General features: G+C 46.1%; 1 protein-coding gene across 3 annotated transcripts in view; it reads left to right on the top strand.

The window, feature by feature from the left end:
* FAM65B (family with sequence similarity 65, member B) overlaps positions 1-16,957 on the top strand; it is a 37,505-nt gene that overhangs the window by 17,888 nt on the left and 2,660 nt on the right. Inside the window, exons 11-20 of one of the 3 annotated variants that reach the window (XM_010159631.1) lie at positions 764-893; positions 1,446-1,592; positions 2,899-3,591; positions 6,231-6,415; positions 8,251-8,419; positions 9,839-9,974; positions 10,845-11,006; positions 12,024-12,182; positions 13,193-13,395; positions 14,867-14,950. In XM_010159631.1, the coding sequence (XP_010157933.1) occupies positions 764-893; positions 1,446-1,592; positions 2,899-3,591; positions 6,231-6,415; positions 8,251-8,419; positions 9,839-9,974; positions 10,845-11,006; positions 12,024-12,182; positions 13,193-13,395; positions 14,867-14,950 (2,068 nt within the window). Of the gene's footprint in view, positions 1-763; positions 894-1,445; positions 1,593-2,898; positions 3,592-6,230; positions 6,416-6,773; positions 6,849-8,250; positions 8,420-9,838; positions 9,975-10,844; positions 11,007-12,023; positions 12,183-13,192; positions 13,396-14,866; positions 14,951-16,957 lie in introns of those variants that run through there. The other 2 variants (XM_010159632.1, XM_010159633.1) reach the window with 2 other exon arrangements.

The raw sequence follows: 16,957 nt of genomic DNA, 5'->3' as shown, positions 1-16,957 counted from the left end.
TATTAGCGTAAAGTCCAGTGGGGTTACTCTGGATTTACGCTAATGTAGTCAAGTTCAGATTTTGGCCTATCTGTAAAAGCTGGCTTTTAAGAGCTTCAAAATCTAGCATTGTCCATTGTAGACGTGATGCTTAGGGACATGGTTTAGTGGTGGAGTTGGCAGTGTTAGCTTTACAGTTGGACTCGGTGATCTTGAGTGTCTTTTCCAGCCCAAATGATTCTGTGTTTCTATCTGCATTGCTCAGCATAGATAAACTGATGGTGTTAGGATTAAAACCCAATTCTCACGGCACTTGAATAAAATTGGTAACTGTCATTTCTAAAGAAGCATTGATGCTTTTAGCTTTTACAGTCATGTATGCTGTTTCTTGTAATGCAATAAACATGAAGCCAGCAATAACAGCTACTGGTTTCCTTTATAATGCAACAGCTCTATTAATAGTAGAGCACCTTTCTCATTAGTATGTGTGACACTTGTCAGCTCAAATCCAAGAATACTTTTCATGTGAGAAGAATGACATCAGACTACACTGCATAAATGATTTCTTAGAGGAGAATACTTTTATCAGAACCGAAAACCACACTTTGGAGACTGCTGTCTAATTAACAACATTTTCTTTTAAACACTTCTGTTAAAAAAAACTTGCTACCTCTGGGTTTTGATGTGCTAATAAACCACCTTTTCAAAAATCCTTTCCATGGATGTGAAGTTCCTTCTCACTCAGCCTAACAATCATTTTTTTTCCCTGCTTGTGTATCTGTAGTCCCTTTGATGTTGAAGACTTGACCCCATCTACTGGAAATGTGAGCAAGGCCTCTGCTCTCCAGAGGAGAATGTCCATGTACAGCCAAGGCACTCCTGAAACGCCAACCTTCAAGGACCACTCGTTCTTTGTAAGCTCTGTTCGGCTTCATGTTTATGTAATGAGCAGCCCTAGAGCAGTTCAAACACTGCAAACGCTTCATTGCTTACACATCTAAGCTCTTTTTTCCCTGGTTGCAGTATGTTACCCCTACAAATACTTTCAAAGCAAGTGCATTCCTAGCTGCTAATCCTAAAAGAAGGTGACTATGATCCTGGCATCTCAGAAACTACGTGGCCAATTATTGCATACCTATTCTTCTCTGGCTGCTGTAGTACTTGAATAATCTTGATTAGATGTGTGTTCATTTTGTAACAGTAACAACCATTATAGCTCTGGTATTTTTGATGTATCCTATGGTAAAATTTTCCCCTGTACCAAAGATATTCACAGGGTCCTCCTACATTTTGCAGTGAACCAAATTCCGGATGCTTAATCAGGACTGAGTATTAAGCTGAATAGGCCATCTGTACAGATAAGAATTTTACAAGTGACACATCCCATAACTGTAATTTAGTATTCTGCTACAAAGCATTTGTTTATCTTGCCCTTCCTCACACCCTCTTTGCTTTAACTGTTGAAGAAATGGCTGCATCCCCTGCAAGACAGGCCAAAGTTGACAATCTTAGATGCTCTGCAAGACACATTCTTTGACAAGCTTCGTCGCAGTCGCTCTTTTAGTGACCTGCCATCGCTCAGGCTAAGCCCAAAAGCAGGGCTAGAGCTATATGTGAGTCCTGCTTTTCATTTGGTGAAGGATTTTTGCGGTCCCCGTGTGGCATCTCCATTCCCACGCATGCTTTGCTTGTTGCTCTCTGTCGCAACTCACTCATTTTGCTGACTGATTAAAGGGGAGAACATGAGTGCGAGCCCATGCTGCTCGCACTAAATCGAAGTTCCTCTTGGTTTCTACAGGGATAATGATTAGAAGCCAGCTATCTGTGGGTGGAGAGCAGGGCAGGAATACAAGCCACCATGGTATTCTTCAAAATTGCCTGCTATACCGATTGATGTTATACATTTGCGTAGTTACACGACTTTCAGATGGTAAAAGCACACCCATGCCGGGGAAGAGAAGAAGTGAAACTTTGAGTAGAATTATGTTTAGTGGAAAAAAGCTGGGAAAAAAAGGGGCAAGTTTTGAACACTTTAACCTTACGCACGTTACTAACATGGGCATGTCTGCAGTCCTTTCCAGCAAATTGTCAGCAAAATAGTAGTTGCCTTTCATCTGTGCTGTACATTTCCGTGAGTTTGCCACGTAACACGGCAAGATTGGTAGGTCAGAGAGGCAGGTTGTGACCCCTGCAGTGATTTTTTTCCCCATAGGTTAGTCAGAGAGACAAACATAAGTATATGCTGTGATCGCTTTTGGTTTTGTTTCCTAAATGAGCAGAGTCCTGGTCAATACACCACCACACAAATTCTGTTTTCTTCTGGAAGAAACTCATGTTGAACGTGACTCCTATGTAACTCGTGTTCAACAATTATTAGAGATATCTATGCCACATGCAGAAAAGAAATAGCATTATAATATCACAGTTAAAATGCCACGACACTAAAGAGACTTTTGGAACAATCTGTTTTATACTTTAAGGATGACTATTTTAGAAGTTGGAAAACAAATACAGCTGAAATCTGTAACAGGTGCAAAAATGTAGCCAAGGTAGCTTAGGTAGAACCCCAAAGGCATATCCCTCAGGAACTAGAGCAGTGCAGTGGAAATGTTGGCCGAGGGAATCTGGTGGGACGAGCAGTATTCAGGTCTTTGTTCTGGGACTCGCTTTCTAGAGCTCTGAGCTTATCAACAGATGCTGAGCCCAAGTTTTCCAGCAGTTTGCCTGCCAAAATCAGGAGCCATGCCAGATGAAAGCAGAAGTTGGATTTGAAATATTTTCTCCATCTCTCAGGTCTTGAATGTTTCTTTAATCTTTTCCCTTGTGTTTTTCTTCCCCGGGCACATGCTGTATTGTTTTTTTCCTCTTTCCAGTGCTACATGAAAAACACTTTCTTTCTTCCTCTATTATCTTTTTCAGTCAAATTTGCCAGATGACGTCTTTGAAAATGGAACGGCAACCACCGAGAAGCGGCCTCTCTCTTTCACTTTCGGCGATCTGCCTTATGAAGACCACGTGCCCCCTGCCAACGCAGCCGAGTCCTCCTCTGCCCATGTCAGCTCCAGCTCTGACATCACTGCGACCCCCACCCAGCACCGAGCTCTCAAGTCCTCCAAGAGCTCAAGCCTGGACTGCAGCAGCAGCAGCAGCTCCCACAGGGACTCTGTCGCTGAGCCAAAGGAGCTACCGTCCCAGGGAGAGGGAGCAGGGGTTGAGAACAAGGCCGACCCAAGGGCAGCTCCTGACGTTTGCCAAAAAGCCTCCGATGCTGGGAGCAATCGTGTTTTTACAGAAACAAGCGTCCCCGTGTCTCTTCTGCAGGACACGGATGAAGGTTCAGAGCTCAAGCCTGTGGAGCTGGATACCTTTGAGGGCAACATCACGAAGCAGCTTGTAAAAAGGCTCACGTCGTCAGAGGCCCCCCTGACCCCAGAGAAGCTGCCCTGTGAGGGATCGATTAGCGGGGAGTCAGAAGGATATAAGTCTTATCTCGATGGAAGCATTGAAGAAGCCTTGCAAGGGCTCCTCTTAGCTCTTGAGCCACATAAAGAGCAGTATAAAGAGTTTCAGGACCTGGACCATGAAGTGATGCGTCTGGATGACATCCTAAAAGTGAGTACGTTTTCGGAAAATATACTACCCTAAAGAAAATCTGAGTGGGTAGAATCTCCTCCCCTTCCTCGCAAACATCGCAGTAGAGTTTTTGGAGATCGGTAGAATTCCTCAGTAGCAGTAGACTTGCTCCTGCTGGGAGCGTCCTTCCACAGTATTGCATTTTTAAACTTGTCTGCTGTGTGCTTACCATAGCCTTGTATCCTCAAGCAATGGATCTTTTAATCTATTTGAAACCTGGGAGAAAGAGAAAAAGGTGCAATGGCAGAGAGGTCATTAAATTATACCCTTCTCTGAAGAAACCACTTGTGAACCCGATGCTTGTGCCATGCTGGAGATCAGATCATAGCCAGCCTTCTGCCTTTAAAAACTATGGGTTACATCCTCCGTGGCTGTACTTCAGCATACTACCCCTGAACTCCGTAGAGCTGTGCAAAACTACACCAGTTGAAGATCAGGCCTTGTAGCCACAGAAGCTGAATTTTCTAAATTGCCGAAGGGATTTAGAAGCATAGGTCTCATTGATGGTTGCTATCCCCATGTCACCTAGGCATTTTCCAAGCCTTTTCATTTCTCCCCTATCCATTTTGAAAAGGAGAGACATCCTGTCGTTAAACCAGGATGGACGCAACATGTTTAAAATTAGAAGAAAAGGGTTTTGCATGTGTGTTGTTAATATGTTTACTGACAATCACTGTGACTTGTATCTCCCCTGTGAACTCACGACACATTGCTGTGCAAAGAGTGTTATATGGGAAATAATAATTTCAAATGCTTCATATTCATATGCAAGTTGTCTGCTAGTCATTTAAGCCTCACCATTTAAAAACAGGGCTGAGGAGGAAGGAGGGAAGCATTCAGCATGATCTTTTCAACACAGACTTTGTTAACATCTTTGTTTCCACTGGTGTTTGCAGCTGCATAGTACTTTCTCAAATTAAGTGCTTTTTTGACAGCCTGCAGGCCCTGTTTCTTGCACTATTTCCCAAGGAGGTTCAAAGCAGGCAAAGCTACCGTTACTGTTATTTTTTAACTTTGTGGCTGCTCTGGAGCTCATACAAAGAGGCCAGCTATCCAAACAGCAGAAGGACAATGGAGTCTGTTTATTTACACCCCTTTTATTGGAAGTTACAGAGAGACACACATGGGATTGGCGGGGTTGGGGGGGAGGAGCGGGAAAGAGGGAGGACGGACATGTGCAGACAGGATTCCTGAACACTGGAGAAGGATGCCTTTTCCAGATCTGCTTTATGCCCGTGTGCCACCTCTTGATCAGCTTGCAGACCAACACTCAGCATCACCAGCAGCTGTTCCGGGCTCCCCATGCAAAAAGCTTGAGCTGGAATCCAGCTGTGGCTGAAGAAATCTCTCTCAGGAGTATCAGGTGGGCAGGGAAAAGGAGAAGCCCACATGTAGCTGTTTGCTTTTTCCTGAAGAAGCTGCACAACCAGCCCTGAAAGAAATGGTAGCTAAAACCAGGGGAAGCGAGATGCAGCCCCCACCCGTGTGACAGGGGTGTTGGGAAACACGATTGATCAGCTGATGACTGTAAGGTCAGTTTAAGGTGTCAAGCATCATAAGTGCTAACGTGTGACCATTATACCATTAATACTGTGTGCAAACAATTGGAAAGAAAACTCCGAACCTTCTCAGTTCTAGAGGAGCTGGTGCTGACTCTGAACTCAGAGGCCAATGCATTTCTTTCTACAAACCAAGACAAAGTCCTGGCCCCTGCCTGGGACTGGGATACGTGGCTTGTGGAACGTCACCAGTGGCTCCTGGCTGTTTCTGGCCAAGTAATGACATAGTGCTAAGGTGTTGAAGGTATTGCAGAAACCAGCAGAGGTGATCCCTCAAGTTACATCTAAACCTGCAAGATGACCCTGGAGGCAACTCTGTGGGCATGTCTGGATGAATCGCCACGTGGGACCAGGGCCTTTGATGCGTCCTATAGCAGCAGCAGGGCTTCGGCCACATTTCCTCCCAGCAGTGAGACAGGATGCCTTCCTCCCTCTCTAGCACTGTTAATTTCCAAGTTACAACACTGCCTTTCTCTGTCACCTAGGAACCTGATACTTCATAGTCTTTTCCTTGATAAGCCATGTGGCTTCCAAGGCCATGAAAGTCCTCTCATCCCAGGAACAAATGGCAGATAGGGGACCACATTAATTCCTGGCTCAGGTTCGTTGGAGTTACATCTGGAATAAGTCCAATAGTGCCATTGGATATGTATAAATTGGCTTCTGTAGCTACAACAGCAATTACGGAATGTACATTCTCCTTTCAACTTCCAGTGCGTCAATTGCCGCCTCTCCTTTTGGAGGATGCTGAAAGCTGTGTCACTTGGATTCGAGATGTACTTCTCGTTTCTATGAAATGTATTGAATTTTGCCTTTGAGGGTTTTCCTTTGGGGAAGAGAGGGGGTAGGATGGGGACGGGAGGAGGAAGGGAAGTTTTTTTCCAGTTCTCAGGCTTTGATTGTATATGCTATGAATATGAAGGTTTGAAATGAAACACCCAATAAAATGAAGTTTTAAAAATAAAATTAAGAATTTGAAAGTTTTAAGCTTTATCCTTTTCTTTTCTTTCAGTAGTAGCTAATATCTGGGGTTTTCATTGGTTCGTTCTGCCTTTGCAGTGCAAGCCAGCAGTAAGCCGAAGCAGGTCCTCCAGTTTAAGTCTAACAGTTGAAAGTGCTTTAGAAAGCTTTGATTTCCTGAACACCTCTGACTTTGATGATGAGGATGGTGGTGGTGTGGAGGTTTGTAATGGTGGAGGAGGTGCAGACTCAGTATTTTCAGATACTGAGATTGAGAAGAATAGGTAAGTTTGTAGTAACTGCCAGCTGTGCTTACGCCAAACTGACACCCTAGCTCTTTGTCGCTAACAGGGGATCCCGGTGCACACATTATTCAAGGAAGACTGACTAATCCTCGATGAGTTGATAGGGTCAGAGGGTTCCCCGTGGCTACTGCATACAAAATCTTTAGCTTCCAGGCTCATTTTTTTCTTGTTCAAATATACGCAATCTCCTCCAAAGGAGAAGGGTAAATTAAATTAAGCTGACATCAATACTGGCAGAGCCTCTTCCTTGACATAGGTTTGGACCTGGCTTTCCTTGGATGTAATTACTAATTCCTCTGTGGTTTTTCCCCCCCCTCCCTTTGTCTTTTCTCTCTAGCCGAATGAGTCTTTGCAGTGGATTAAGCTTGTCAGTAACAGTAACACAGGGCCAGATTTAAGCAGCATGGTGTAGGTTTCCTTTGGAATGTAAGAGTGATGACTGGTACTCTGTTCATGGCCCTGCGTGTTACCTGCCCTTCTTTCATCACTTTTGGTCTTTCTGAGAAAAAAAGAAAGAAAAAAAAAAGATATATTAAAAAAAAAAAAGCAAGCTGTGGTGTTTGTGCCGTGGTCTGCCATTGTCGTGTGACCTTAAGATGCTGTGTTTCAATCATTAGATCCTAAAAGCGTGTTTGCATCCTCAGAGCCGACACAATGCTCAGCAGGCATACAAGTGGCACTAGAGCTGGAGAAAAAAGAAAAGAACATGGTTCCCTAGGACCCCGTGCTTCCCAGCCAGGGAGCTGTACTTCTCTCAGCTTATCGTGGCCTGTTGGTAACAATTCAGAGTACAAACAAGCAACAACAGTTCAGTTCTCATAATGTCGTTGCATATCCTCTTTCCAGAATAAGACAGTGGGAAGAAAAGCTTGGAAAAACGTGTTGCTTGCTAAACTGGCACTCTGAGCTCAGTTCAGTCTGCGTTGATTTAAGGATCTGGCTTTAACCAGGCCCTTCAGCATCAATTTAATTTAAGCAGCGAATAGTACGTTAGTTATAAGCTAACTTAGAAATCAACTAGAAATCTTTAAAGTAAAAGTTTAAATGTCCTTTTTTCCCTTCTGGCTCATCCCCGGACGGTGTAGATTCCCACTTCTATTTTTAGATGTGCAAGTGTGTGACTCAGTGTAAAGACTGCAAGTGTTGAAAGTTCTGAACTTGCAGCCAAATACATTTGCCATCTGGGGACCGACCTCGGGCTTTGCATTTAAAGGCAGGGAGGACCGTTTGTACGAGACAGTGATGGAAATAATGATTTAAAACACAGTGAGACTAGCTTTACGCTCTTACAGAAACAATTGGCAAAGTTAGCTGTACACATCGTGCCTAAAACAGCAGATGAAAACATCATGTCTCTTACTCCAGCAGTGGTTTTCTTTTCCTTCTGCCATGAGCATTGAATTTGGCACCAGGAGGGCGCCGGAAGCACAGAGCTGGTGTTTGCAGCTCGGTGCTGGGGATGGCCTATGTGGTAATGGGGCTTAATCCCAAGTGACTGGGGAGATGATTTGCCAACAAATGGAAGAAAACCATCACCACCAAGCGACAGTAACGACGGGTTAAAAAGACTTGGTGGTGAGGGCATCACATGGGGCAAACCCGTCAGGGGACAGAGAGCTCTCCCCTCACTGGGTCTGGCCCAGGGCAGCACTGCTCCTTTCTGATATGATGTGTTCATTGCGAGGTTTCTGGCTGCTTTCAGCTCTTTTGCCGTGCTCGTTGCTCGTCACCTTGAGTGAGCGTGTGGTGTGTGTGTCTACTGTGGTGGCGGCTGGCCCTGCACTGACCTCCCTCCTTCCCTCATCCCTCCCCAGTTACAGGACAGAGCACCCAGAAGCCAGAGGCCACCTGAGCGAAGCTCTCACGGAGGACACGGGCGTGGGCACCAGCGTGGCTGGCAGCCCTCTGCCCCTCACCACAGGCAACGACAGCCTCGATATAACCATAGTTAAGCACTTGCAATATTGCACCCAGCTCATCCAGGTACCTGGCCCAGCTTGTTCAGGGCATGTATTTTAAAATCTTCCCTGTGCCTGCAACATAGGGTACGAGCGGTCTGGCAAGGTCGGCGCTGCTTGTGGGTGGCAGTGGGAGTGCAGGGCTGGGACAGCCACCATGCTGGGGTCGAGGTGACACTGGGAAGGCCTCCATCGTTTCCATCCTGGCCCGTCTCGTTGCAGACCTGAGGTGCGAACTACGGGGCACTTTGCAGGACTGACAAGCAGTGCAGCAGATGGCAGGGGCAGTCCCTGCTCCTGAGTGCAAACGTCCCCTGGCTTTACAGGGAGGTCCTCAATGAGGTTGGTCCCCATAAGGCAGCCTGTGTCTTCAGAGGTAAAACAGAAACCAGTGGCACCACTGTTTGACCCAGCCCCGGATGAGGCTGTGACGTTCAAGAGCAGAAATGCGTTTCTGCATGTGAGGTGGAGAGATTGCCTGCAGCACGCAGTGAAGGCAGCACATGCAGCTCCCCCCGGGGACATCAAAATTGTCTGTTCCTGCTCACAGCTAACTAGCACAACCTGTTAGAGGGATTCTTTCAGAGCCCAAGCACAGAAAAAGTGATTTTAAACCCCCAGCGAGCCATTCCTGCAAGTGAGGGCATCAGGGTTTTTCTAATGAATCACAACACTGCAACTTCCTCTTTACATTTATTTGATTTTTTCCATCTTAGATGTAATTAGCTTTATTTTCCCAAAGGCCCACTGAAGCAATACAAGGTGAGCCTGATTCCAGCACCCCTAGCACTGAGCTGGACACAGCTGACTCACAAGTATGAGAAAAAGGGAGGGTTTTGTTTTAAATACCAGAGTGCACAGTAAATAATGCAGCCTGAACTATGTCCACACACAGATCAGATTTGGTATGAACAATATTTACATGTACTGCTAAAGAAAATGCAGATGCCAGGGAGCAGGGAGTATTAGCAAGGAGAAGGAATCAATAAAGGCGCCTGAGTAGTTGATCAGAGCTGAAAGGCGTTGGAGAAAGACCAACCCGTTGTGTGCCACCAGGCAGGCATGTCCTGAAAGTCCACGGTCTATGTTATGCAGAAGTCAGACTAATATTCTTTTCTGGCTTTAAGGCTTATGATGGTGGATTCCTTTAGCTTTGCACAGTGTGTAAATCAGAAAGCACTTGTGCAAATGGCTGCTTGGATACTCAAATGTCTGGATCTGGATGTTAAAAATATAAGCAACAGTGCATGTCAACCAAGACCATAAAATATCCCAGAGACAAAAATCTTTCTATTTAAGGAGATACCATGGTTCCAGACAATGACTTTGCCATTGCACTTCTTTAGGTACCAGGCAGTTTAGAGTTTTTTGTTTTCTTTTGAGGATTTTGGGGGTTTTTGTTCAATGACTCCTTTTTCCTCTCTTCCCCTTTTTTCTTCACAAGCAAATTGTGTTCTCCAGTAAAACACCATTCGTGGCAAGAGACCTCCTGGATAAGCTGTCTAGGCAGATCCTTGTGATGGAGAATCTCACTGAGATCAGCACTGAGAACATGGGAAACATCACCTCCCTTACTGATGGTAAGAGACAAGTTAGGGGGTTTCCTTCTGAAAAGGGTCGGTTTGGGCATGCGTGCCTACTGACATAATTGCTGTGCAGAACGCACCGTCGCAGCAGGGGATGACACTGTAGTAAGGGCCAATTCAAGGTTACCAGCAGATGTGGCAGCCACCACTGCAAGTTGGGGGCCTTATTCTGGTGAGAATAGAAATAGCAGGTGAGAAGAGAAAGGACGACTTATCCTGCCTGAGACCCAGAAGATGGACAGAGGCCATTGCTGTGGTGAGGTGGGGATGGCTCTGAAGAGCCAAATTCTTCTTCCACCTCTCTCCTGAGGAAAAGCAGGATCTGCCTTCTGCTGTCAGAGGCATAATACAACTCCTTGAACACTTTATCCATTTTATTTTTAGTTATCTCTATGGAAAATTATTTAGTTATTTTTCTTATTGTTGCATCTATTTTAATACCTTGGAATAATTTAATAAATGGGTAGCTGCTCACCTTTGTGAGCACTCTGGCAGGATAGGTAAATACAACATGGTTTATTTACTTTGTTTATCAGAAAATTGAGGCAAAATTGAGTGACTTACCCAAGGTCAGAGAGCAGTGCTAGGACAGGGGCCAGTCTTGTGCAGACCATTTGCAGTATTCCCCTAGTATTTTGTGGTATTTAAAAGGTTGAGACATCAGTGCCCAGAACTGGATCAGGAGCAAATTTCCTCACATCCTACCATGGGAAACAGAAAAAAGTGGTACAGAGTGACCCATCAAACAGTAACTGTCCATCAGTGGGCTGGGGTGAGATTTCCTCCACTCTTATCATCTTTTCTCCTCTGCAGTCAGATGCTCAGCATGGCTTTGTTTAACATTCATTTTGTATTCTCCTCCAGCAATTCCAGAGTTCCACAAGAAGCTGTCGCTGCTGGCTTTCTGGATGAAGTGTACTGGCCCTTCAGGAGTGTATCACACATCTGCAGACAAGATGATGAAGCAGTTGGATATCAATTTTGCCACCACTGTGAATGCGGAGTGTCCAGGACTTGCAGAAACAGGTACCTACTGCAACAAAAAATTGTGTGTCATCAAAATGGAGAACAGTTGTGTACTGGGCTTTACTCAACCTTACTTGCTTTGTTGTCCAACCTGTTGGAGGTCTGTTTGGCCACAGCTCCAGGTTCTCATTTGAAAACTAGTGTTACAACTCTTAAAACAGTTTTGGCCCAAAACATTCAGATCAGAATAGGAGAAAAAGGTGAAGTCAGCAGAAATGAAAATACTGTTTTAACGTTTATGAGCTAATCTGAAGGTATTCCCAAATACAGATTTGTAAGTGATTCAGTGAAGCAGGAATCCTCACACTTAATTTTGTGTGTCTTAATTTTTTAATTCCCATGCCCCCTTACAGTGTTCTGTGATGAAATTCATACACATTCAAGCGAGTCCCTCAGAACATTGGTTCCTATTTGGAGTGGGATGTATCACATCTCAAACCCCAGCTATCCTGACTAGCTCTCCCTGGGGCAGAGCAGGGATGCAGGGTGACTTGCTCAGGTGTGGGCACCTGCACTGCAGATGCTTACCCAGGGCAGTGTTTTCCTTCCCGTTCTATGCTACAGCTCTCACAGACAGTGCCCCAGACGGGCTTTCTGCATGCCACTTACTCAAGCAGGAACATAAAAACAAACAAAGCCAAATCTTCCCTCTGTGCGCATCTCCCCTACTTCAGTGGCATTGCAGAGATGTAGCTGGCCGTGCATGTGGATATGGGTGTAGTGATTCAGGATATTGTTTGGGTAGAAAGGATGCTGTATTGGCTGCATAGGAAACTGCACTAGCCACCTGTAAACTGGCAGAGGTTTATCCTTACAAAGACATTCTCTGGTGATGACAGCTAGACATGGAGAAGGTCTGTCTAGCTTCTAACCTAACCACAGCTGAGATCGGAAATGTTGGGAAGCATCTGGCTTGGCAAATACGGTTCTTTCTTTCTGGCTTTGAAGTGGACTGCGGCAAATTGCCAGCAGCTTTTGCTCTCATTAACATGTCCCTTTGTCTGTGGCTGCCTGCAGTCTTCAGGATCCTGGTGTCTCAGATCCTGGACCGGACAGAGCCCGTCCTCTACTCCAGCATGTCCTCCGAGATCATTACCATCTTTCAGTATTACAACTATTTTGCCAGCCACAGTGTTAATGACCTTGGAAGCTATTTGCTGCAGCTCGCAAAAGAAGGTAGGTTATATAAAACCTGTTGGCTAATGGAGGGGTGTGCTGGTGTCCTTCTGAGCTCAGCACAAAACAGTCCAGCCCTGAGGCTGATTTTACAAAAGAAGGGGAGGGAAGGAGACAAAGAAGTACCTTGGATACTAAGTCTGAATACACTTGAGCAGCTGTACGTATCAAGGGAAAGGAGCTGATGCTGATACACCCTCAGTCATTTCTGTTTCCATCTTGAATGGGAAAAAAATATTTTGAGAAAGTTATTTAGGAAATGGCTGATGGTGGAGGCCTGGGGAAGTTTTCTGTGCCCACAGGTTAGATGACATTTCAGTCTTTCACCATCCTTTATGAAAAGACCTTCTGAAGTGCTGAGCTCTTCTCAGGAGCCAAGGGATTCGCACCTCAGCATTGGGAAGGCTCTGCCACTGAGAGCTAAAGAGAGAAGCAGATGCTCCGCAGAGCATGTTAGGCTGCAATCCCCAGCAAGCCAAGTTTTCTTCTTCTCTATTTGAGAGGGAGTTTGAGGAACCTGCCTTAATTTTCATTTGTATTTGGGGAGCTTTTGCTCAAAAACCTGGAAGAAAAAAGGCATTTCAGCCCTGGCTCTTGGTGGCAGATATCAACCTGTCTAGAAAAATCTCTCACAGAGATGCTCTGCAAGTCAATACACTGACAATATTAGGTTCCACTTGTTATAGGGAGGATTTACATCTTCCAACAGGAAGTGAAGATTTGACTGGTAGGCCCTTAGCTCTGAGGAGAAGCAAGTGCCACAGCATCCCACCTAGCCCATCTGCTCACCTCCTCCTTTGGAAGGATGTCTGAGAAACCGGCCCAAATTAAAGCCCAGACCACTCCTCATGCAGACACCCTGCAATGGGTCCATGGCAATTGCTCACATAGGGATTTTTCACATCCTTTGTGTGTATAGTAAAAATTGAGCATCGCTGGCAGGGAAAGGAGCAATCTGAAATATCAAGAGATTAAAATAAGTAACAAGGACCTTCCTCTTGCCCTTCTAGCCTCTGTGGTTCAGGTGCTGCAGTCAGTGAAAGATGGAAAACTGCAGCAAAATGTGGCCAAAATAAACTCCAATAACCTTCCACCACAGCAAGAAGTTTTGAGAGCTTTGGCTTTACTTCTCAATGAAAATAAAAATGAAGTCAGTGAGACTGTGGCATCACTTCTGACAGCTACTGCAGAAAACAGGCACTTCAGAGAGAAGGTAAGTGGCAGAAAATCACCCATCCCATAAGATACCTGTATCATCATGACATTTTTTCTGCCTGTGTGTCTCCTAATGTCTATGTGCATAAAATAATTGCTCCAAGCTTGATTTAAACTGATCCAGAGGGACTTGTCTAATTTTTCTGCAAATATCCAGGTCTGTTTCAGTCTGCTTCTACCTGTCATTACACTAAACAGGCACTAACCAAAACTCTTCAGATAGTTACTGAGTGCTGTGCTCTCCAGCTATCTTCCACACTTCAGTGTTTCTGCTGGCCTGTCTCAGACTTGGCTTCAGCCCAAGGCTTCAAGGCAACAGCCCCCAGGAACATCAACGCGCAAAGACGTAGGTCTGAGGTTTTTAATTTTTTCCCAAAGGAGGCTGGCATCTACGGGACCTCCCACCATTTCTGGAGGGGATGGGCTGCCTTGGGCAAACACAGCTCAGCTGTGAGATCTAAGGTTTGAGTCTCTCACGGATAATGAAGGCAACAAGCAGGGCCAGATTACACACAGAAATTAGAGAGAAGGGGAATAAGAAGAAATTAGGGGTTGGATTTTACCCTTTCATGGTGGACCTTTCCCCACTATCCTTCTTGTTCCCTTTCAGGAGAGAGTGAAAGGAAAGGCAGTTGGAAGAGTGGCAGAAGGAAGGCAGAGGGAGGAGGAAAAAGAGCTCACTCTGCTGTCCTTCTCTATCGATCCGTCACTTCTGCTTGCCCTTCTGCTTCGTCTCTCATTTTTGCAGCCTCTTGGTACCTCATACCATCCTTCTCCCTCCCCAGCTTCTTGGAGGCAGCATCTCAGGGAAAACATAACCTTCTCCTGGAACAGGCGTGTGCAGCTGACGCCTGGTTCACTGCCTGCAGGAAGGACCACGGCGTGCCTTGCATCAGGGCGTTATGCAGCCTTATGCTGAGAAGAGTTCACTGCGCAGCCAGCTGCCACCGACATTTGCCACTCGCACTGGATTTGTTTGCTCAGCAGTAGCTACTAATTTCTAGGACCAAGCAGAAAACTGGTCTAGCAGCTCATGCTAACCTTGTAATAGTTATTCTCAGTCCCCCGTGGGGTCCATCCCAGCCCGTTCGTTACTATCCCTGCATTAGAGAGACCATCTCAAGGGTCAGCTCTTGAGCTATTTAGACCGCAAGGCCTGTTTAAAGCTCTTTGGCTATTTATGCAGAAAGGCCCTCAAGGGTGCCAGACTGTGCTTCTCACTTTAACATGGACTTTTCCTCACCAAAAGCTGGCCTGAGACTACTAAACTAAAACTAGTGGCCTAGCCTGGATCTGCTGTAGGGAATTATCCCACCAAATTACCTGGAGCAGGGGCTTTGCCTCTCTGTCCCGCACACTCACTGTCAAGCATTGCCACCCTTTAGTAGGGTAGCATGCTCCATGCTCCGACTTTCTGCTCCACACAGACACAGGCATTTTCATCGCTACTCTTCTTTATCTGTTTTTAGGCCTTGATTTATTACTGTGAAGCACTAACCCAGCCCAACCTCCAGCTGCAGAAAGCAGCTTGCTTGGCTCTAAGATACCTCAAGGTAAGAGACAAGGAATTCGCTGTGACTTTACTTTAAAGAAATGACATCTGATAGGTACAAACACCAAAGTATAAATAGCAATAGCAGCAGCAGTAGAGTTTTTGGTTTGCATTGCCACACTGCATCATTTTACAGATACCGTGCCGTTTGGGGATGGTTTAGAAGCTCATTGCAAAAACAGCCGGGCTCTGTGACAATGACAAAGTTTATCTTTTGCATATCAGCTTTTCCTCCCCCTTATATTGGCTTTAGGAGACTTACTTCCACATCAAAGAGAAAAAAATTATTCATCCATAGCTTACTGCCTGTGAGGGGAAAAAAAAGCCCTTCCTTTCCCAGGATAAGCTGTAGCATATGTGGGTTGCGGCAGTAGAAGAGAAAGGGAGAAACAGGTCACAGCTCGTTTTGTTGCAAATAACTGGTACATCTGAGCACCACAGCTTCAGCTGGCATCTGGTACAATTTCTGCACTCCCACGATGGGAAGGAAAAACACACTTTTGTTTTGGCTTTATAGAGCCATGGGAAACAGATCGGTGTGGGACACTGGGGCAAAAAAGAGATTCCATGAGACAGACCCACCGCAGACTGACTATTTCCCCCTCAAAAATGTCCCCTGGAGAAGACCGCTCTAAAATGTTACTTCCTCCGAGCCAGAACTGATGCCATCCAATACCTAATCCAATATTGTTTAAATACAAACCCCCTGTTTTACCTAGATGCTAGCAGGCGTCCCTGAGAGCAGTGGTGAGGAGCATTACACCTCTGCTGCATGCAGGGCGCAGTGGGGTTTTTGATCTCTCAGGAAAAGGCAGAGAAGGAACCAGTAGTGGAAATGGAGCTAGAACCATTTAATTTGAGCAGTGTGGCTCCGATGCATCCTGAACGGTGAGAACACCAATTGCTGGGGAAAAAAACTACTGAGGGGAAGTATCATCATTTGGGATCTTCAAAGAAAAAGCTGAAGCCGTTCTGGAAGATACAATTTCAGAGATGGGAATGCTACAATGGACAGGTGACTGTGGATAAGCTAACCTAATGGCAGTCCCATCCACATCAAACGATGTCGGCAGCACAGGGTCCCACTGTGAATCTCGGCGAGGTTTGGCAGATCCTGTGTTGCTGTGGCCCCGTCACCCATAAGCACTCGAGCTGTCGTCACCGGTGTGCACCCACTGCAGACTTGCCCTGCGTCAAGCGCAGGCGACCACATTCGAGATGGGCTGGTGAGATTTAATGGCTGCAGCAGCTGAGCCCTGATTCAGAGCATTGCAGACCAGATCTGTGCCCCTCAGACTGACAAGGCTCATATAAATCCTGGCTTTGTGGCTCCGAGTGTCTTCCCATGTGTCACACTGGGGCATCACCTGCCCTTCCTTTCGCTCATCTCATCATATTAGATAGCTTGCCAGAGACACTGTGACAGCTGCTCTCCCCAAAGGCCTGACATCTTTGTGGCAGGAAACAGAATTATTCCTTGCTTTCTTCCCAAAATAGGACAGGCAAGGCCAAAATGAGGAAATGATGGTGAGTGCAGACGTCAGTGGGGAGCCTGCGGTGAAGCAAGTGGGCTGGACAGCCAATGTGCCCCCGTAGAGAGTTAGGCTGGCAAGAACGGCCTTAGACCTGTCAGGCTGGGTGTGCTCAGGGTGAAACCCATCCCCTGACCATCTGCCTCCTGTTCTCCTCTCTGCTGTATCCCTGCCTTGGCATGTCTGTGGCCTTGTCCCACGGCCTATCATGCAGCTTGCAGTCAGAAGCGGCTGATGTAGCTGGTCAGCCAACTTTTACACATAGGGTAGGAAAATTAGAAAGTGTCCACATTGACAGCAGAAAATATCCCTTCTCCTCAGTGCTCCCCCTCAAGGAAACCCCATTCCTCACGTCCCCACCAAGGCCCCCAGGAGCAGGAAGGGCAATGCAGAAGATGGGCTGTATCCAGAGAAGTGTGGCCAGCAGGTCGAGGGAGGGGATTCTGCCCCTCTGCTCTGCTCTGGTGAGACCCCAC

Source organism: Eurypyga helias, unplaced genomic scaffold (genome assembly GCF_000690775.1).
Source record: "Eurypyga helias isolate BGI_N326 unplaced genomic scaffold, ASM69077v1 scaffold2579, whole genome shotgun sequence".
NCBI lineage: Eukaryota > Metazoa > Chordata > Aves > Eurypygiformes > Eurypygidae > Eurypyga > Eurypyga helias.
The sequence above is the reverse complement of the archived record's forward strand: the minus strand, read 5'-3'. Positions and strand labels throughout refer to the sequence as shown.